This window comes from Anser cygnoides, chromosome 1 (assembly GCF_040182565.1).
Source record: "Anser cygnoides isolate HZ-2024a breed goose chromosome 1, Taihu_goose_T2T_genome, whole genome shotgun sequence".
Classification (NCBI taxonomy): Eukaryota; Metazoa; Chordata; class Aves; order Anseriformes; family Anatidae; genus Anser; species Anser cygnoides.
The window spans coordinates 193,890,400-193,911,819 of record NC_089873.1 but is presented as its reverse complement, the minus strand read 5'-3'; the positions used below and the strand labels follow the sequence as shown (position 1 = coordinate 193,911,819).

The following is a 21,420-nucleotide window of genomic DNA, read 5'->3' as shown; positions in this document are numbered from 1 at the left end:
ATAGGCGGAAAGATCCGCCGTGCATCCGGCGCCGTCAATAAAGAATAAATCACTTAAAGAAATTGGATTTATGATCTTTGAATCACAAGTCATGCCACAAAGCACATTCAAGAGTAACTAAAGCATTCAAGTATGCCTGATTTTATTTTACTAAAAGCAGGTGAGGAGCTAGATTGGCTAATTTTGAACTTTACTGATCCTTTCTTCATGCTTTTTTTTTTTCACTGAATTATTCTCAATTGTAATTACTCTCAATTGTACTCTCAATTGACTTTGCATGACCTTTTGAATTCTGCCTTATTATCTGAGTCAAAACCCCAACCTAACAAACACTTATGTAGCACTTTTAAGGTGAAGGCCTTAAGGTAGAACCTAGATTTACTATGCAAATGGTGCAAATATTTGAATAACCTAGGGCTCGTTAGGACACCTGCCCCTTTGAAAGCTGGCTTGGTACATGATTTGGCAATAAAAGCGTCTAATAGTTGTGAGAGAACATCAGTGTGTTAAACTGTATTTTACTATAGGTGAATTAAACGGAGAGATGGAATAAAGTAACCCCAAAGCATGAGCTAACAGCTTCTAGCCAAGGAGACGCCATTTTCAAAATCGGTCTCCGGTCCCGCAGCGCCTTCGGGACGCCATTTCGCCACAACCCCGCCGCCTCTCAGCACAACAACATGGCGGCGGAGCCCGCCCGCCCGCCCGGGCCGCAGCAAGCACCGCCCTCCCCCTCCCGCCTCGCTGTGATTGGCTGCAAGGGGCAGGAGGGCAGACGGGGCGCTCGCTGATTGGCGCGGAGGGGAGCTATCTTGGCGCGCGAAGGGGAGTGCGCGGCAGTGTTGCCTCGGCGCTGCGAAGGACTGGTGGTCAGTGTTGGGCGGCGTCGGTGCGTCCCCGTTATAAAGCGGGTGGGGCCCTACGGTCAGCAGGGCAGGCAGTCGTGTCGGGGCTGTGTCAGCAAGAAGGGGTCGTGAAACCGGTACTGGTAAGGGTTGGGGTGTATCGAGTGGGGTATCTGGGCAGCACAAGGCAGGCAGACCAGCTTTCTCTTAAATTCAAGATTTCTAAAGGAAAATATATGTTAAAAGAATTCCGCATCACTATATTTTCCTTTCAATCCTTACAAAGGGATGTAATGTACCATATTTGCTTAAGTGAAGAAATGTACACGTTGAAGTAAGGTTGTCATTTCTTTTTTTCCTTCTAGCATCAGGGACACGATGAGTAGAAAGAAGGAGTCGGTGGATGGCAGTAGTGAAGAGCTTACGAGAAGAAAACTGAAAGCTATAAGGCATGTAAATACTAAGCTTAGTACAGTGACTTACATGTTTTTTTAAGTTTTGCTTCTGTAATTATTAGGAAGTAGTATTGAAGAAGGATAGAAGTAATGTTCGTATCGTGCAGTGTTGCAAGTAAGTATTTTTATAGACCACATATGAAGATGTGCAGTAACGGCGTGCATAAAGTTTTAGAATTTAAATGAAAGGTCGAATTCAGAATTTCAGAATTCTTAGAATTTTAGAATTAGTTTTAGAATTTGGTAAAGGTTTCAAGGAAAGACATTTCAAAAGCTTCTTGGGATGTTTCCAAATACTGCGTTATTAGGCTACCAATATCTTGAATTGATCTGGATATTTTACAAGTAAATAAGATAACATTGATACATTCAACATATTTCTAGTTAAATAACTGTATAAAACAACTGTGATTTAAATCTTTATATAGTCAGTCACTGGTGGTTGCTTAAAAACTTCAGTATCGCCTTTATAGGCAGTGAGTTCAGTATCATGGAGCTAATGAATTGCCTTCAGTTAGAAGAAAGTAATTATTCTGTGCATGTGTTCTATGTCTCATTAACTGAACCTTTTTTCTGCATGATGTCATTTGGTAAAAAGCAGGTGAGCTAAATTTTAAGAGCTAGGAGTCAGAATTCATGTTTGGTTGATGTCCCTAAAGATTTTAAACCTTTGCTTTTATTTCTGAAGGCAGTGTCTTAAGACACTAGAAGAGGACTTAACAGAACAAAGTCACAGAAGAAGTGATTTGTGTCATACATTAAATGATACGGGTGTGAAAGGTAAGATTTTTGATTCTTGACTTCTATTGCTAGCAATTCCGTGTTGTGCAATATTCACTGTTTCAGGTGGTTTCCCAAAGACAACAAACAGGCTGCCAAATTTGATTAATCTCTTTTTGCTTGGTTGTCTGTAAGATCTGTAAAATTTTGAGTATCTAGGATGTATGGAGGCTTCATGAAAAGTGTTTTTTCCTGTAATACAGCTACAGACTTTGAATGTGTTTTCTTTGCCTTTTTGCCTTCCCTTTCACATGGTTTTCTTGTCCCTCATGTAGTAGCAGTATAACATACATATCATGCAGATAATGCCCTAAATCATTAAAGGTAAGGTTTTTTTGTAATTCTTAATAAACTTTCATATCTATGTATCTGGACTTAGAGCTTTTGAAGTATGTCATTGTAAAGGTCAGTGTTCAAATTACTGTTAATGTAATGTCTTTGTAGAAAACTATTGTAGTGATCATGTATTCCTGTTTGTGTCACTGGTTATAAGATATGTTCCAGTTCAAACACTCATAGTCAAGTATTATACCTGTTCTTTTGTAGAGATCAGTGATGGGGTGAAGAATGAAGAGACTGATTTTTCTGGTTCCTCTTCTACAGAAGTAGGTTGATGCAAAGCTTTCTGTTCTGAAATCACTGCAATGCTCTGAAATAGTGGTATTACAGGATCTTACACACTTTCATGAGAAGTGGCTGAAGTAAGCCTCGCTCCAGTCAGAGAAATGTGTGCCCTTTGTAGACTTGTGTCCTGCCAGCAAGTCTTTGCTAGCACTTCCAGCAGTGCAGTGTTGCTATGAAGTGCTCCCCTGTTGTCTAAAGTTTGGTTTTAGAAAAGTTGTTTTACAATTATTGTCCCATGCTGCCAGCTCCATTCTAGTTTCTCATCTGCACGTAAATGTGCAAAAAAGAAATGGTGCAAATGTTCTAAGTCTCCCCATCAGTTCCTGAATAAAGAGAAGATTTTTAAAAAAAAAAAAACAACTTCCCTCTGAACAGTACCATGCGCCTTACAAATGTTTCTCAGTTTTAACACTTATAAAAAAAAAAAATGCTCTGCTTGTGAATCCTTTGTGTTAAAACATCCTAATGCCATTTTGGAAGAAACACATATTTTGGACAAACTAACTGTATTTTTTAGGTATTTTTAATGTAATCTGAAAGGTAGGGTGTGGCCATTCTGGTACTTCCATTGTGAAACTCAAATTTAGCTGTTACTGCGAAACACAACTTCAGTAGAGTTTAGTGACTTGGCTTAATTATTGTGAGGATTTATTTCAGTAAAATTAGTGAAAAATAAATGAAGTTCACTGTTGCAGTATACTGGAAGCACGTACTAGTTTTGCGTAAGAGTGGGGAAAAGTACTAAGCAAACAGGAAATTGCCATTCCATTTACTAGAAACACTACTGCAAGGATATATTGACCACGAACTTCAGCTTGGAATCTGTTTTCTTGCACAACTGGTTGCTCAATCAACAGCGCTTGCTTTGAAGCTTGGCTTCATTGGAATATGTGGGGTGGGAGGTGGTTTGCTGAAGGTGAGAAGAGGCTTGTAGGCTGTTCACAGTGGGAGTTCAATTTCACCCTGTATTTGAACTTGTTCTACTTTTCCCTCTGAGTTCAGACCAAAATGGATGTTAAACTTGGATTGAGTGGTAGCAGCTCAGAAGATCTAGCAAGGTAAACCTTCAAAACCCAATTTCTTAATGTGGTTAGATGCCACACTGGGGTGGGAATTGACTGAGTAAGAAATTCTGAAAATATTTCTCCAGCTGATTTTTTTTTTAATGTGACTTAAGCTTTCCTAATGTGTTCTCAGGATGGCTGCCTGGTGCAGCTGAAACCCAACTTAATTGAGGGCATGAGACAAGCACTGAGGGCCTCCTGTGTTTCTAACATCTAAATACAAGTAATATTTCATTTAAAAGGGAGAAGGAGATTCGGTTTGACTTGAAATACTTGGAACTGAAGGTTTTAAATGCTGTTCATGGTAACTCTAAGGGGTCAGAGAATCACCCTGTTGCAGGAAGGGCTGCCTCACTAAAGTGCATCTTCAGCCCCTGCTGGCACTATTGCACCTTCTGCTTAGGTATCCAATTACTAGAACTATAAGATTAGATGCTGGCAAAGTTCCTTGGTATTGTCATACTTAAATTACATTTACTTAGCTATCCAGGCTATGTGAACTTGGAAGGAAGTCTTAAAGAGGGTGTGTTTCCCTAACTGCTGTTGCCATGGAGAGTCATCTTCATCTAAATAAGAATAGGCCCAGGTAATTTTTAGGGTTTAGTTAGATGAGTGTTAGGGATGTATGGGAATTAGCCTTTTGAGATAGGCGCAGGTAAGATCTGTCAAAACTTGACCAAAATAAGATAAAACCTGAGATTTTGTGTACGGGTGCAGCCTGTGCAGCAGGGTTTGCCAAGTCCTCTCACAGCCCATCAAACAGGAAATGGAGTGTAGAAGAAACAGCACTGCTTCCTCACTGCAGTTAGGTTGGCTTTTTTGGAGGCTGTTTTTGTGAGGGTCTTGACAGCTGTTTACCACTACGTATACTTGACAGGAGAGCTGGGTTGTGTGACCAGACAACAGAATTTAAGAGCCTTCTTCTATTGTTTAGGTATAATCTGCCTTGTATTAGTAGAACTTCAGCAGCCTAATACCTGATGGGATAGCTTAAAAAAAAAATACGGGCAACAAAAGCGTATCTTGGAATATTAATAGGCATGCATTTTAGTTTCATCAAGGGTGAAAATCACTACTGACTTGTAAGCTTTTGTTCATGCCTTTTTTGTGAGATAAATTCTAAGATAAAATAGATGCTACAGTTGAATTTTAAGGTGATGCTGCTAGGAAGGGACCTTAACCAAAAAACGAGGTATGTCTAGAACATGACCATGTAAATTAAACTGTTCTAAGAATAGTTGTGTGTGTGTTTAATGACAAATCTTGAAACATTCAAATTGTGTATTAAAATCTTCAAGTGAAGTTTGTTTTTATTTAATGTGAGTAGGTTTTTCCTTAAAGTTCTGTTTTGCAGGCCCTCCAGTTCCAACACCGAAGACAAAAATGTTCAGTGCCTGATTTCCTCAAATAGTGGGCTAGACTGTAAACCAGGTGGAGCTCCATCAGCAGACATGGTGTGTTAATGTTGAATTTCTTTATATTGCCACTCTTTTGTAAGCATAGTTAATACTGCACTTACTAAAACAAACCCGCAACCTTAACTGTTAAGTGCTATTGTTCCATCCTGTCATGGGTTTGATGTACAACTATGGTGTTAACAAAATAATTTGACTGAAGTTCATTTATTTTAGTTAAAATGCTGTTCACACCAAACTAGGTTGTAGCTGAGGAAGACCGTGTTCAGCTGGCTGTGCTATTAGGTTTTTTGAACTTAATTTAAAAAAAGGCTTCACAGTATTTGACTTCGGGGCTTTCTTTTCAAATAGAAGACAACTGCAGGGCATCCTTAAAGCAGTCTAGTGGTTTATCAAGGCAATGTGATGGGACAAATGGATCTCTGAAAACATTCTGTTAGGTTTTCTAACATGATCTTCCTGAAAAAGGTTTGTGAAGTTCCAGGCAAAAAATAAGCTAACTTGTAGCATATTTTAGAGTGACAGAAAATGGAAATTAATGGTACGTCCTCTGCCGGTCCCATGTTCTTGCATGTAGACTTTCTTGTTATCTTGAAAGTATCTTAAATGCATATGCTTGTCTTGTTTCCTAATACAGTTTTTGTTACAGTGCCTGTTAAAGTTTGAAAATGGTTCTTTTCTGAACACTTTTGGGAAAAGGATCAGAAATAAACCTGAATCATGTTATCTTAAACTTCAATATGTTATGTTAACAAAATACTAAAGCAAATCATCTGAAGTCATCTTCAGAGTATATCAAATTTGAGGTCATAAGCAGTCTTTTGATGGTAGTTGAACTTCCGTGAACAGAAGCTGTCTATGTTTGAAAAAGTTGAGGATGAATGGTGTCCATATCATGAATTCAAAGGACGGAAAAATAACTTCCACTGAGATCAGTCTAACCTTGATGAGCTGCTGCTTCCTTTTCTTTTTCCATTTTTTTCTCTGGAGTACTTTATTTGTGGCTGGTGATTTCAAAGTCTGGCAGGATCACTTCTTAGATCACTGAATGAGAATACCTGTGTTTTAAAAGGATATTTATTGTTATTGACCATAATAACCATGAAGTAGATAGGGTTACATGTTACTCCATGTGTTTTAACCTAGATCTCCTTGTATCTTACCAAAACGGAGTGAGATTGGGTGGCGTAGGAACTTGTGACTTGGAGGTTAACTGTGCTAGGAATAACTCTTAGAGGGTTTTCTGTTCTTTATCTCCTCTTGAAGAGGAGACATTGATCTGAGGTGACCAGCTCCATTAGTTGTGCATCTCTTCCAGAGATGAAGGTAGCAACAAGCATCTTCAATAAACTCCAGATCATGCTGAGGCAGCACTTTTATCCACCTATGATTGTTTGATCAGAGACAGAACTGTTCCAGGTTTTCAAACTTGAGCTCTAACTCTTCTCTAGCTTGTGTTTGTTCTCCTTAACTGATGAGGAACCCTTTAGAAATGGAAGGTGTTTGCCGAAAGGCAACTTAACAGATGTCCAATGGGAATGGGTTTCCCAGTAGTCACAGACTTCACCAGCACCAGCCCTGACTCTTTGAGGTGTCCTCAACTGACGATGATCAGTTAGCAAAATGCCAGCACTCCTACCGATACTTTTAACAGCACTCTTACCGGTACTCTTAACACCAGCTTCAGTAATACCAGTGGTGGAAGAACATACTTCTATTTGCTTCTATCTCAGTTCATACCAGAGTATTTCACTGTCTCTTGCATCAGCATTACGCTGTGAGCTTATTAGAGTTCCCTGCTGTTCTTATTTTTTTCTGAAGTAAAATTCCTAGATGTAGGACTTCTCTCTAAGCTGCAATATTTCCTTTCTTCTGTCCTGCATGCTTTCTTTGCTTTTTATTTGGAACTTTGTCTTGGTTTTCCATCTTAATGCTTTCTTTGATTCTCTTATTTGCATGCATACACAAAATATCTTGCATGTATTTAGCAAAATACAATGCAGAATCAGTCAAATACTGTGTAATGTTGTAGGCTTACCTGAATTAGGCTTACAAGCTACTTCATGCCCATTTGCAGCTGTAGAGCTAGTCAGAGCCATACAAAGGTCACCAGGGTCACCTACCTCAAATCTATTAAAATTGCAACTGAGTATAGCCTATGTTCTAGTCATTCAATCAACTTACTTTTCTTTTCCCTAGGAAAACAAAGCTCTGGAAGGCATTGATGAAGCTTTGTGGATAGGTATTTGTAATCTCAGCCACCTACAAGATGCAGATGAGGTGGGTGAAAATATATTGAAATCCTGAAATGTTACATGCTAGCCTTGATTAAAGCTTTTTGTCTTGAGTACTCAAACAAATGTACTGTTAAACGTACTAAGAGCATGTTTAAACATGTCTTGTGTATTTCAGTTGTTTGAACTATTTCTGTGAATATGCAGCACTAAACTCTGGTCTGTGTGGATTACTTGAGTCTGTTCATAACTTGAAGTTACTCTGTCCATCTGTATATTAGGCATAACTACATATAAGCAGGACTTCGAGTACTGAGCTTGTGTTCCCTCAGAGCAGGGTGAAATTCACACTTGCTTTTGCTTTGGCAGCTAAATTATTTTTTTTCCTTTGCTTAGTTTTGGTTTTAAAGGTAGAAAAGGTGTTGTGGAAGAGCTTGCATTTCTGTCTACCACTTCCTTACATTTTTGTATGTATTCTGAGATAAACAGGCATAGAGGTGTTCAGTGATCCAAAAACTTAAAATCATTCTGTGTGGCATGGAGAGTCACTAAAACCTGTTTTCCATTCCCTTTCTAACTTGTTGCAGTGGCTGATCTGCCAGTTAAGCAAAGTTATGTTAAGTACCTGCTTCAGATACTAACTACATCTTGTAAAAGCATTGAATTTCAGCAGCTCTAACAACTCCTGCATTTGCAACTTCCAGCAGCTTTTCAGCAAAGGCTAAGTATTGCCAAAGCAGTTGTATTACTGAGATTTTTTTCCCTACAGTCTCATCATTAGATGTAGCTATAGCAACAGAAAACTGATGCTTAGCTGGAGTAAGAATCTTACTTCATTGTCTAGGTGCTCAGTGAGTATAAACAGTAGGAGTTTTAGCTTGTTAACTATCTGTGTGTGGTGCTGCATTAGAATGTCAGAAAGCAAGTGAGGCAGTGGGTCCAAGATCACAGGATGGCTGGGGTTGGCAGGGATCTCTGGAGGTCACCTGGTGCCACCCGTGCCCAAGCAGGGACACCCAGAGGAGGCTGCCCAGGACCACGTCCAGGAGGCTTTTGGAGATCCCCAAGGAGGAGACCCCACAGCCTCTCTGGGCAGCCTGTGCCAGGGCTCTGTCACCCGCCCAGCACAGGAGTGCTGCCTGGTGGTCAGGCAGAACTTGTGTTCTGGTTTCTGTTTCTTGCCTGTTGCATCTGAAGACTTCAGTGGCCATGAAGATCCAGACAGTGCAAGCTGACTAGAAGTTAAAACAAAATGATTAATGATTTATAACTATTCTTCCCCTGTACTTATATAATGATCCTCTAATTGGCCTGTTTTCCTTTGTACCAATCGCAGCACACTGCAGTGTTAATTCCTTGTGTTGGGAGTGTTCATCACTGTCTGACTGTTCGCTGGTTCTGTTCTGTTTTGTTCTGAGCTCTAAAAAGTGAGAATCGTGAATAAACATGTTTACTCTATACTGAATGGAATAGATGCTGAAATGCTTTGAATTGCAAGTGAAGCAGGAAGGAGACAAAGTTGCAGAAACTGCAGATAGAAAATTTGATGAGCTTGTAACTTCTCTCCTGTCAAGGTAATATTCTCACCTGTGCGATGGGAGCAATGGGCAAGTTCTTCAGATAAAATATTTCAGAATTTTCTCATTACAGTACTTGATAATACCTGTATTTAATTTTTATGCGGTATTTCTGCTGTTTCACAGCGGTATCTAGTTCTTGAAGCCAGTTTGTGTGGTTGGAAGACAGTAGTATGTTCAGCTTCTGCTTTAAAAGAAAATTTCAGAATAGCATTAATGACTGTTTTCCTGAAATAGCTTGAGGGGTGGGGGTGATAATGCTATTAGGGGAATGATCAGTTTAATGAGAAACTTAAAGAAAAAAGGCTTTCTGCAAATGTTCAAGTTGATAAAAACCCAAGGATTCTTTTAAAGAATATTTGTCTTCAGGTTTTTATACATCATATGTACTTAGAGCAGTGCATGTCTGTTGCAAAGCTTAGTAGTACAGAACAGCCTCTGCAAGGGGCATCTGATCTTCTAATCCAACTGTTCAGTTCATCAGGTTTTTTAGGAGTTGGACTTGATGATCCTCATCCCCTCCAACTCAGGAGATTCTGTGATTATCAGCTGGATGTGTATGGAGGTATCTGTAGGCTTCATTGGACACGTGTTTTTAAACAAAGTTCCTTCAAAGAAGAGGGCTTGTGGCTGTGAACTCAGTGTTTTGCTTCCCCTGATTTTTATATTACGTTTCTGTGCTGTCTGCTCCTCGCAGTGAGGATAATGGTATTTCTGTGAGATGCATCCAGTTTGTATTGTTGTATAAGTGGCAATTGTACTTCATAGTCAACGTTGGAAACAGCACTGCTGAGTGCTTACTAAATTCTGAAAAGTAATGTTTTTAATACAGGAAAAGGAAACTGCATGCAGAATTAGTGAAGAGCATCAACAACTACAGTGCTGATGTTGCAAAAGCTAAGCAATTAATTGAAGAGAAGAAAAAAGGCTTGATTGGTGCCATTAGGATAGCAAGGGAATTAAAAATTACACCTTCCGTAAGAACCTACTGCGATCTGGATCAGGTAGTTACTGTGAAATTTTTGTGAAGAACAAATTCGTATTTGTATTGAAAGCTTTCATGATCTGTTTTTAGTTTGACTTGAATATTGAAGTTTTTACAGTGGTGTACTCTACCAACCCACCTCTGCACATGCACTGCCAGTCTAAATTTGGCCTTGGTCACAAATCAGGCTTGTGACTCACTTGAAATGAAAAAGGTGGGCCTGGTCTCAAAGAGCTTGATGTTGGCAATGGCAAATGGAGGGGGATGACAGGAAACTAAGCCAGTACTGTTCAGTGAAGGGATAGTGTTATCAAAATTTCAGACACAAATCTTCCCATTGTAAAGTTCTCCAGCCTTCACACTGAATTAACTACACCAGAGTTCAGTCTGCTCTCCTGGTACAGGCCTTTTACTTCTATGCTTCTTCCCCGTTGTAGCCTCTGCTTGTAGGAACACGATACCTGCTGTACTGTATCAGACCAAAGCTCCAGCCAGTGAGGTTTCCTTTATTTCAGCAGAGGAGAAGGTACTTGAAGTCTAAGAACCTGGGCATTTAAAGGTTAAGGGTTTTTATTGTGTATGTGTATACATTTGTACTTCATGTGTTTGCATATGGAGTGGCAGCTTGTTCCATGCTCTAGTACTTGAAATGAGGTGTATATAGAATTGTTCCCTCTGTCACTTTGTCACCTGGCTGTTTGATTTGGAATCTTTGTAGTCCTTGTGTTAAGAAAAATAATGAATAATTGGTCACCAGCCATTTTTGCAAGCAGTTTGATTTCTAAATTCAAGTTTGCTGCAGTCACTTCTTGCTTTCCATGTGAAGAAACTTGGTCTCTCCCATCGGACCCAGGAAGGGATTCTAATCGCTCCTTCATGTATTGTTTGCTCAGTGTGAACTCTAGAGGCTGGCACCCACCACTGCCCTTCCATAGGCCCACCTTTTTGTTTAGAATTTACCTTCCCAGTGGCTGTTCATGTAAAAGGAAATTCCAACTCCTGCTTCTAGTCACATGCTATGGCTCCAAAATCCCAAACTGTTAAAGCCTTAGCAGTGCAGGGAGACATAACCGACTATATAAGACTAACAGTTGGCTAGGCTCTTGGCTGTTAATGAGTAAACTCTTTGGTAGAACTAAAAATGTCACATTCAGACTGTCATATTATAGTTAATAGGCACCTGCATAATTCTCTGTATATTGCAGGCTAAGACTTCACTCCTTAATTTCAGGTTATTCATGATTTGAAGTTGCCAGTTGATGCTGAGCTCTCAAGAGTGAGTAGTTTGAAGGAAAAAACATCTCCAAGGTAAATGACTGGAGTGGGAGGTATATTGGCAGATGAATGGGTGCACTGGTTATTTTAATTACAAAAGCTGTCTGGTTAACAGTTAAGTGGTATTAATCAAGCTCCTTGGCTTACATAGTTCTGAAACTGCTAGTTCAGGTGTGTACAAACATACTGCTGAAAGGGCGTGATTGGCTCAGATGAAGGCATCAGGAGAAAGCACATAAAATTTGCTATGTAAACAACCACATGCATTAAATATATTTCTGACAGACTTGTGCAACTTCTAAACACGCTCCCAACTAGGAAGTGGGGAAAATGTTGGTTTAATTCTTTTTTTAAATGAAACAATTTCTTACGTTCAACAAGGACACAAGTATGTAAGTATCTTCTTGGGACACCAGTATCTAAGAAGAAACTCATGGTAGGTTATATAGATGTGGAAACTTGGTAAGTAATGTAGGACCGCTCTCTGCATGAGAAGTAGAGCAAGAGGCAGGAGAGTTTCTCCAAGTGTGAATCTGAAAATAAACAAGCAACCAAATCTTCTATTCATAGAAGTGGAAGAGTGAAATTACAGTAGCTAATCAATCTCTTCTTTTACTCCTCTACGTCATACGTGAATTTTGTGCTGAAAAACACCATGTATATCAAACCATCAGTGATACAGGTATTTGTAATGTTTCTTCTCTCGAGATTTCTCCTGAACACTGAAGAGATCACATCTTTTTTAAAGAATCTGGGGAAGATTGAATGGGGAGCATCAGGATAGTAAGTATTTTCTTCAGAGGGATAGGTACAGTAATTCAGCTTTTCTTAACAGTTAAATACTGGAGACTAAATTTTTAAAAAGTTCATGCTTATTAGTTTTTGTGTAAAGAACCAAAACAGTTTTGTTAAATGCTTGTGTCAGCATTTCAGTTTTGTTTTTCACTCAACTATATTCCCTAGTTTTTATGCTGTGTTTTTTTCAGCTTTGGCATTGATAGGTAATAGAAATGTTTATCACTTCAGCATATGAAAATTGGTTCATGAAAGTGTAAATCTCAAATCAATAAACTTCAGTATTTTCATCATATTTCAGCTTCATAATCTAAATATTGAGCATGTACGCCAAAACAAGTGACATCAGATGAACTTGAACAACAAAAAACTAACTTCTAAAGTTATAATTGCTTTCTTATTTGTCCTTTTCCTTTATTTTTTTTCCTGTTGTCTTAGACAAAAACTTGAGAAATGGAATGGAGTTGTTGTGAAGGCTCTTCTGGTCAGCACTGCTATCTTAAAAAGATTCACTGACTGTAACTATCAGTAGTAAGACATCTAGCATGTCTTGTTTCTTAACATGAGTGTATATCACACTACTGATGTTTTTCAAATACTTTGTCTATACCTGTGCTGTCTGATCACTTAAGCAGGGACAACTCTTCTGTGTACTCAGCTGTGCCCAAGAATGTGTACCAGTTCTTTTGCCAATTCTTTCTAGGTTTCAGAAATCCTGTTACTGTTCTGCTGTCTTGGTATTGAAAAACTACATAATACAGATTTATTTCAACCAGCCTTTGAGATGTTTTCAGAACATAGTGATATTTTCTTAATAAAACCTCTCGTTTGACTTGTGTGCTTTTCTGAAAACAGACTGGATTAATGTGTCTCAAAATAAACCTTTTCTCAAATACAGTGATGATAATGGACAGCATGCTTTTAGCCCTGGTGACAAAAAAGAAATATCAAGTTGTGATACTCAGCTCTCTGTAGACAATATGATTCCACCACCTTGCAGAGAAAGTAAAATAAAGGCTCGGGCAAATAAACCTGGTGTTCACAAAGCAGTGAAAAATGTGCAAGTACAAGAATCACTTGCTGTGGTACCTCATCAGAACATTCCTGCTCTACCCAACTGTCTGTCCAGCCCGGATGTCATCATAGAAGAAATAGTTGAAGATGACCTGGAAAGTAAGTTTTTTGAATACCTGCTGCTTACAATGTTCAGACGTCAAGCATGATGTTATTCATCAATTGTGCTTGTAGTTAGCTCAGTGCAAGCTGTTTAGTGACTGATTTTACTTTTAGTGTAGTTATTTTACTTCACTTTTAGTGACTGTGTTTTACTTTATCTTCCTTTGAAGTACTGTAGTACGTTTGTCTGTTCAGCTTGCCTTAGGGAAAAATTCCTCAAGCTTTTTCAGACACAAATCATGCTATCCAGGCAGGTAGAAAGTTTCTTTGACTCTCTTAATCATTAGTCCCCTTCAGTGTTGGTCATTAGCTCCTGGAAGGTGCTGTTCTGGCAGTTCCCTGGGCTTTTGAATCTTTTGAAGGCATTGTCATACCTTAACTGACAACAAGAGTTAAGCTCTTCAACTTACAAGGTTTTGTCTGGACTGTGTTAGTAAGAGTACAGCTAACAGGTCCAGCCAGGGATACTGCCCCTCTGGTAGGTGCTCAACAAGGCTGAATCTGGAGTGCTGTGCCCAGTTTTGGACCCTGCAGTACTGAGAGTGATAGACTGGAATGAGTCCTTCAAAGTGCTCCAAGCTAAAGTCCAGGAGGTGCTTAGTGGCAGGGCAGAAGGTATTAGGAATAACTTGGAACATGGAAATAACACCTAGGTCATAGGAAAAAAATGACTATGGGGGGTGGACAGTGACTAGTGCAGCTGTAAGATATGTTACTCCTCTCATTAGAGTGGGTACAAAAATAAGTTCAAGAGTTGTAGTGAAAATCAAAGCTTCCCACTAAGTCTTCAGTTTATTAAAGTGGATAAAGCAACTTCAGAACCAACAGTGGCTGGCTTTGAGGAGGGCTGAGGTACCAGAGTACTAGACAGCTCCTGCCATACCTGTTTTGAAATAAAGGAGTAACCCAGGGAACTGGTAACTTATTCTTCTTACTCACAGAAGTCTGAAGAAATAACAAACTTCTCCAAGATCTTGGGTGAACAGCAGTCCTCACGTGTTTTTTGTGAGGAAAAAGTCCCATCAGACAGATTTCTGCCTGGAACAAGATAGAAAGGCTTCATTCCTACCTGGTGGTGGATCTCACTCCTTTAGTGCACCTGCTGTTGTGGTACTAACTGAAACTTAAGTGGGTTCAGAGCTGGTTGGGTACCCAGAGAGCATTTTCAAATGGTTCCCAGTTGAAGTGGGAGGGGCCTGAAGTTTTGTTGGGAAAAAAAAACTTGATGGTATAGATTTGTATCACATTTAGTAGCAATTATGTTTGTACTAATTTAGGGACTGAGAGTCTGTAGGCTGAGTGAGGATTGGGATTCTGAATGATCTCAGAGTGCTTATGGGAAAACGGACTGTAGTTCAATAGTATTGAGTCATATTTCAGTTGAGCTCATAATTCAGTTGAGCAGAAAACATCACAAGTGGAAAACAGTTATTCTGATGGCTGATCTTCAGGAAAATTGATAGTGTTTGTAGTGGATCAGTCTGATTGCTGGATGCTTTTTCATGGACTGAAAAGAACAAAGATGTGACTGCTTTCCATCTCATGATAAGGATGTTTTGTTATTCTCACTGACAAAACAACCTTGTTCTTCGTCTAAGGACAGGGAAGGGTTTGTTCCTAGAGGCTACTCTAGCTAAGCCAGCTACATTTAGTATTTGGGGCTGGATGTTAACCTCCTAAAGCTCTTCTGAACTGTTTAGTACTGAATAATACTGGTTTCTTTGGTGCACTATAGCACTTAATTGTAAACTTGAGCCTTTGTTTAACAGGTGTTGGTAGTTTTTTCAGGAGTCTTCTCTGTGTGCTGTGTGAGTGAAAGATCCGGCCTCTCTACAGGACCTGGACTTAAATAGTCACCCAGTCTGAGCTGATGGCAACTTCTCTGTCCATAGGAATAATGCTAGCAAAGCTGAAAGAACGTGACAGAAGTTGGGAGTTGGGATAATGGAGATTTCCTTTATGTTCTTGTTCAGTGTTATTAATTCCTCCCATGTTTGTAAAGGAATATTAGTCTTCGGATCCTAGTATCTATTTCCTAAGAATAAAGGAGTTGCTGCCTGTGTTAGCAGGTTCAGTACTCTCTGAAACAACAGAAATCATGAAGCTTGCTCTTCTGTATTCACACTGCCTTGAATTCAGGATAAATTCAGGCTGTCAGGAATCACAGGTGCTCCTGTCACTCAGCACTAAGGATTTTAGTATGTGCCATGTTGTTGCTCAAGTGATGTCATTGCAAGGGCAGATGAGGTGGTAGATGAAAACTTTTAGATCAGGTACCAAATATGGGGCTGTAGATAAATGCAGCTTTTCATGCTTCAGAGTATGCCCAGAGGGTTTCTTATGAAAGTACTCATTCCTCAGGCACTTCTGTCACACTGCATTTAGGAGTGACAGGCTTCTCCCTGAGCTCAGTTTTAAGGTTTCTTCTCTAAGCAGTTGAGATGCAATGGTAAATTCCTTCAGCTTGCAAGGAAGTCTTCACCTACTTATGCACATATTCAAAAGGCTAAGGTACATGGTAAGTTCATTTAAAGGTCGTGTAAACATTGAAAGGCTGTAACATTAAACAATTGGGAGAAACAGCCACCAGCAGTGATGTGAGGCTACTGAGAGGAGAAAGTTAAGTGACATCAGTGGTCTTCCCAGCTGCTTGTAACTGGGTAAAGTATCATTCCTGGAGCTCTGTGCACATCTGTAGGAGCACCATATACCATTGCTGATTCTCAAATATGAGAACTGCCAGATAATTTAAATGGCTGAGGGGATGCCTGCTTTGGTGTAAATGGATGCTGTTGGAGTCTTCCAGGAGGACGTCTGCACATTCATCTCCATTTTTGTAGAGTAAATAGAATATTGTTAATGCTGCAAAGGCAGAAAGCCTCTAACCTGATGTAAAAGACAGATGCGCTCTCACAGTGGAGTGTGCAGATGGCCAGTCAATCATGAGTTCTTGTTTCCTGTGTTCTTGTGAACAGATTCATCTGTAATTAACATGGTTGACTTCAGCATGTTCTTGTTACTCCACAAGCATGTTGAGAAAATCCCTGGGTTTAATGATCTGTGGTGGATCCTTGGAGAAGGTGGGGATGATACGTAGGAGTACTTGTGGTAGCCTATGGTGGGTTCAGGGTGGGGTAAACTTCAGGCCTTGGCACAGCTGTCTAAAATAGCATATTCCAGAATGCTAGTGGACTTCACAAAACTGTCAAAATTCTTTCAAGGAGCAATGTAATCCAAGTAATGTGTCTTCAGTTGTCTTAATGATAGTTTTGTAACATTGGATTTAAGTGTGTGGACTGCCCATTTATACATAGCTCCTACATCTACATCGGTTTCAGTCACATCAGGTGTGGACATCACGTATGGAAATGGTTACACACAAAATGGTCACAAATTCACAGCTGGTCTGTGCCAACCCCAGAAGAGCTAGGACACAAAGTATGGAATTACAAGGTTAAATATTTATTCATATCCATTAAATGCCTGAGCCTTTTCAGATGTGTGGGTGCAGTGAAGTGACCAATCATAAATTAAGCCATACTACTGTTATTCACAATACTTGGTAAAGGAACTCTTTACCTGCTAATCAAGGCATCCCTGGAGTCAGTTAAGTAATAGTTAACTCTGATAACAGGTGTTGGGAAGGATTTCAAGGATAAGTTGGAGGGGCAGGGATGCCAGCATTACCCTTGTTCTCCCCTCATGTCTACTTTTTGGCTATCCCATTGGTAAAGCCCTTATGTGCAGGGCTGGGCTGTCCTTGCAATGAGCTGGTGTCCTTCAGCTCATATTCCCAGGCATGTATAACCCCAAAGTTCTCAGCAGAACTTGAATGATCAGCATGTGATGCAAACCAGTACTGTGTAGTAGCATGATGGGTACAAGCGTTAGGAAGTTTTTATCACTTTGCAGTGCCTTACTACAATATGTATAACCTCTGTGCTGTGCTTGCTGCTTTACTGCATATGTACAAATCACCTAATCTAATTGATCAAACTTTTCTTCTAAAACAATAAACAGAGCTTCCCCCAGAACACCACAATGAACAGAGGAAGAAACTTTCCAAGAAGAAAACACGTTCTGAACACAAAGCTGGTTAGTGACTTTTCCTGTCTGGTAAATGGTTTAACTTAGAAGGAACCCATTCTCTAAGCAGTGGCACAAAGCACTGGAATCACCTGCAGAGTTGGACACATCTGTTAGTGTTCTAACTGAGATAAGGAGTGTGCAGAAACAGATTCTCATCTAGTCTAGTTAACACATACTTGTTCATGTGTAGGAGCGGTAATGAGGCTCGTGAATTCCTTCCAGTTCGGAGTAGTTTGGGAGGTGCTTATACAGATGATGTTAACAGTGCTAGCAGCTTCACTCGGCAGAAATGCTCCCTGATCAGCTCTCCTTGCCAAGCTGAAGACTATACCAACTTTTGACGTTTCTTTGAGAATGACTTAATTGGAAGATACAATACACAAAGTCCCAAGCAACTTTCAGAAACTCAATATTGGCAGTGTCTCAGCACATGGTAGATCCTTGAGATCCTTGATGTGGTGGCATCAGTGCATCGTGTGAACAATGGGACCAATTTATATACTGAATTTTGGACTGTTGTCTTGTTCTCTCCCAGTGTACCTTCAGTATTTGAAATTGAGTGAACAGATAAATGTACAAAACAGTACTTTGAGGAAGTAAGTTACTTCATTCACAAATTTTGTAGGCACGGTTTGTGTAGTGCTTTGAACTGTTAATTGAGTGGGGAAAAAGGAAGTAGAGATGACAGTATTGGGGAAGAAAAACAAGAAGCTTGTTGATAGAGGAAAAAGCAGGAGAGGAATGCATATTTTTGTGTTTCTTTATATCTCAGAATCATAAAATACACTCCTGCCCCATCAAGTAACTTACCTCTCAAGTAACTGGTACATTCACGGGCTACTTTGTAAGAGACTTGACAAAGTAGTAGTAGATACAAGTAGTTTGAGTTCATAACGATTTCTGTGGAAGTACATCATAGAGCAATTCTAACGCCCTTCATGAAGTTGAACTGTAGAGTTCGCTGCCACTTCATTCCACTGCAAGGAATTTTTGTGGAGAAACATCAAGTAAACATCAGTTATATCTGAGCCTTTCCAGGCTCTTGAGTTAGGGCCTCTGTCATGAATACACTATGAGAATCAGATCCCAGAGTTGAAATTATCACAGAACTGTTTGCCATGATCAGTTTTATTAGTAATATGCTAAAATAAGTGTTCTAGAGCTTTATGGATTATGGAAAGCACAATTCAAAGCTTTATCAGTGATCTAGTGAAGTAGTGTAATACATGCTTTTCCTGGTCTACTTGGGACAAGCTAGAGACTCATGCAGTAACACTGAATTGCTGTACAAAAGCACTTAGGATTTCTGTTCTCAGAAGTAGGTATATTAGGCTTTCCAGCTTACTTTCTACAAGTGTTGTACTTCTCTGTTAAATAGAGGGAATAAATACTCTGAATTACCTCCATAAATTCAGGAGACCGCTTTGTAAGTAGTGAGACAGCCTTCAGTTTTGCAGGGTGGCTCAAGGGAGGTAGTTCTTACTCATTAAAAAGAGCAGACTTAATCAGGAGGCAAATCTGTAACTCATTCGAAACAAGTGCGAGCAGACTAATATTGAAAGCTGTCTGATATAATGAAATGTGTTACCATGAGTGCAACATAACTGTAATCACATATCTAATAGTGTCTGTTGGAGTCACTTGGACAATAAATGATCTTTTCTTTTGTCTTCCTCAGGTTCAACAGAACTAGTGTTTGTAAGCCATGTTGTAAATCCATGCTGCTTCTATATTCATCGATACTCGCAGAGGAAAGAACGTATTTTTTTGGAGGAGAAATTGAGTAACTTCTGTTGTAGTAAAAGTTCCTATCTCTTGCCTTCAGATGTTTTGGAACTAGGTAAATCAGTTATTTCTAAATGTGTGAGGTAGTTTAAAACACCGTCCTGTAGTATGCCTTCTTTAGTAAGGTCGTCTTTCTCTATTTCTTTTTTTCCTTTACCATTCCTTTACCAAGGGAAATATTTCCGTGTATTCTGGAATCTACAGTTAAAACTGTTTTGTAAAGTAGACTTGTATTAAATCTTACAAATGAAAATTATGGAAACACAGAAAAAAAGTTTTCTTCACTTCTTGACCTTAGCAAATTCAGTGTATAAACTAACAGCAGGAATACCTGGCTGTAAATGTTGATGTCTTCCAGTGTTAGGTGATGTTTAACTGTTAAGGTCTTTTTTAGAATACTGATTGTAACGAACAGACTTGTTCTTTCATTACTTCAGTAAACTTGCTGTCTCTTATGCAAGCAGCATGCCACTTCTGGTAGATAGATGGTTTTGTTTACAGTTCAGTGACTGGATAGAAACCATTTTGCAAATAAAATGAAAGACAAAACAAGAATACATGGCTAAGTAACTTTAAAATGTTCTGCTTTACATGCTGACAATGTTACTGATTTCTAGAAGGTGTTCAGAAAAGTGATAAAAAGTGTGTTACAATCCTGAAGAGAGCAGAATCAAAAATTACCTTGGGATGTATTAGTGGTTTTATTATAGTGTTTTTTTCAAATTTTGGAGATGAAATTGAGCTTGGGGATATTATGCAGAAGTAGGGAACTTGTGAAATAGGTATGTTTTTGAATGTTTTGGTGTTCGGGGGTAGGCTTTCTTCATGCAGGTTTTTTATGTGACTTTGATAGAACTATTTGTAACTCAACTAGACTTTAATGGCATTTTAGTAAAAGGTATAGAAGGCTTACCAGAAATGATTCCTCAATACAAGCCAACTGTCTCCTAGATGCACAGAACTTGTGTAAATGAATGAGGAGAGAACTTCTGGCAGGTATCAAGACAAGATTATTAATGTTTTTGTGTATTCGTTTTAGCTGCACTGATCTTACTACCTGTGTGGAAGATGGACGAGAATAGAACGTTAGGCAGAACTATAATAATACAGTGCAAAATACCTCTTAATTCTTAATTTAGGCTTTTTATTTGCTCCCATGTAGGTGTTCAAATTTTTATTAAGAGTAAGGAAACTAGAATGTGGTGCCGTGGAACTATCACTAAACTCATCCCTGTAAAAAGTAAAAAAGAAGAGAAACCTTCTGATCCAATAAGATACACAGTTTGTGATGTGGCAGTGATGGAAGTATTCCTGATTGATTTGGGGAGTTCGGAAGCTTTAGTTTTCTCAAGGTATGTTCACAAAGAGTTGTTCCCCTGCAGTAACCCTTTGAGTGTTGGTACTTACGAGGTTCTCTGTTAAGAAACAAATCCTCAGTCAGCAAACATGCTTCATACAGGCTGATAACCAGATATGCAAGTGACACTAGTATCTGTAGGGAAAGTGGGAGGGCATGCAGGTACACAAATGTACAAACCCTCATGTGGTAGTATGTTTGATTTAGACTTCCACTGCAGAAAGGTAATGTGAGTCCTGAATGCTTAAAAATTTAAAAAAAAAAAAAAGCATTTATTTAAAAAAAAAAACTCTGCCATTAATGCCAATCACTGCAGTAATGGCCTCTTCAAGTTTGATTTTTGATTGTTTTGTGTGTTTGTTTTTTGTTTTTCCTTTTTATTCACTTTTTTTTTGCATTGCTTTTAAGCTAGTGCTACTTTTTTTTTTCTTCACTGGCAATAGGTATGATGCTGCTGAACGACCTGAACCTGCTCCTTTGCAAATTATTGAACCTGATGACATTTGCTTGTTTGTAAGGAAGCCAGATGAGAATATTGAGGCAGAACTTGCAGCTGTTCCTCCTTTAGCAGTCCAGTGTTCACTGAAAGATATTGTTCCCAAAAATGCAGTAAGTAGAAGCTGTTTCTGCTACTTCAAGAGAATTTTATTCATTTTAAGATGTATATTAAAGAATTTCAGTGCATAATGTACAATGATCTTAATCCAGTATAAACAGAATAAAACTTACTGCTGCAGAGTATATTTTAAAATATGTATATCTATTAAAAGATGGTTTGCGTTGTTTTAGTTGGAAACAAACTTACAGCAGCCTGCCTCTAAAAAGTCTCTGGGTTTACGCTCATATATTTCAAGTTTAAATCCCATTTTGACTCAGTTTTACACAGTTAAAAGATTTATCAGCCTATCATAAAAGAATATTATCTTGTGCTGTCCAGGATATGAACTAAACAATCTGTACTCTT

General features: G+C 39.1%; 1 protein-coding gene across 7 annotated transcripts in view; it reads left to right on the top strand.

Moving 5' to 3' along the window:
- Positions 1-779: 779 nt before the first annotated feature.
- Positions 780-21,420, top strand: part of RNF17 (ring finger protein 17) — a 49,567-nt gene continuing 28,926 nt past the window's right edge. For 4 of the 7 annotated variants that reach the window (XR_010828376.1, XM_066989799.1, XM_066989800.1 and 1 more), the window contains exons 1-16: positions 823-988; positions 1,211-1,298; positions 1,993-2,080; positions 2,627-2,685; positions 3,707-3,762; positions 5,123-5,222; positions 7,383-7,463; positions 8,891-8,991; positions 9,827-9,998; positions 11,211-11,287; positions 11,963-12,037; positions 12,948-13,222; positions 17,246-17,320; positions 18,993-19,154; positions 20,262-20,451; positions 20,900-21,065. Coding sequence is in view for 6 of the 7 variants with exons in the window: in XM_066989799.1 (XP_066845900.1) it covers positions 1,224-1,298; positions 1,993-2,080; positions 2,627-2,685; positions 3,707-3,762; positions 5,123-5,222; positions 7,383-7,463; positions 8,891-8,991; positions 9,827-9,998; positions 11,211-11,287; positions 11,963-12,037; positions 12,948-13,222; positions 17,246-17,320; positions 18,993-19,154; positions 20,262-20,451; positions 20,900-21,065 (1,752 nt within the window). In the remaining variant the exon portion in view is untranslated. Of the gene's footprint in view, positions 989-1,210; positions 1,299-1,992; positions 2,081-2,626; positions 2,686-3,706; positions 3,763-5,122; positions 5,223-7,382; positions 7,464-8,890; positions 8,992-9,826; positions 9,999-11,210; positions 11,288-11,962; positions 12,038-12,947; positions 13,223-17,245; positions 17,321-18,992; positions 19,155-20,261; positions 20,452-20,899; positions 21,066-21,420 lie in introns of those variants that run through there. The other 3 variants (XM_066989797.1, XM_066989798.1, XM_066989801.1) reach the window with 3 other exon arrangements.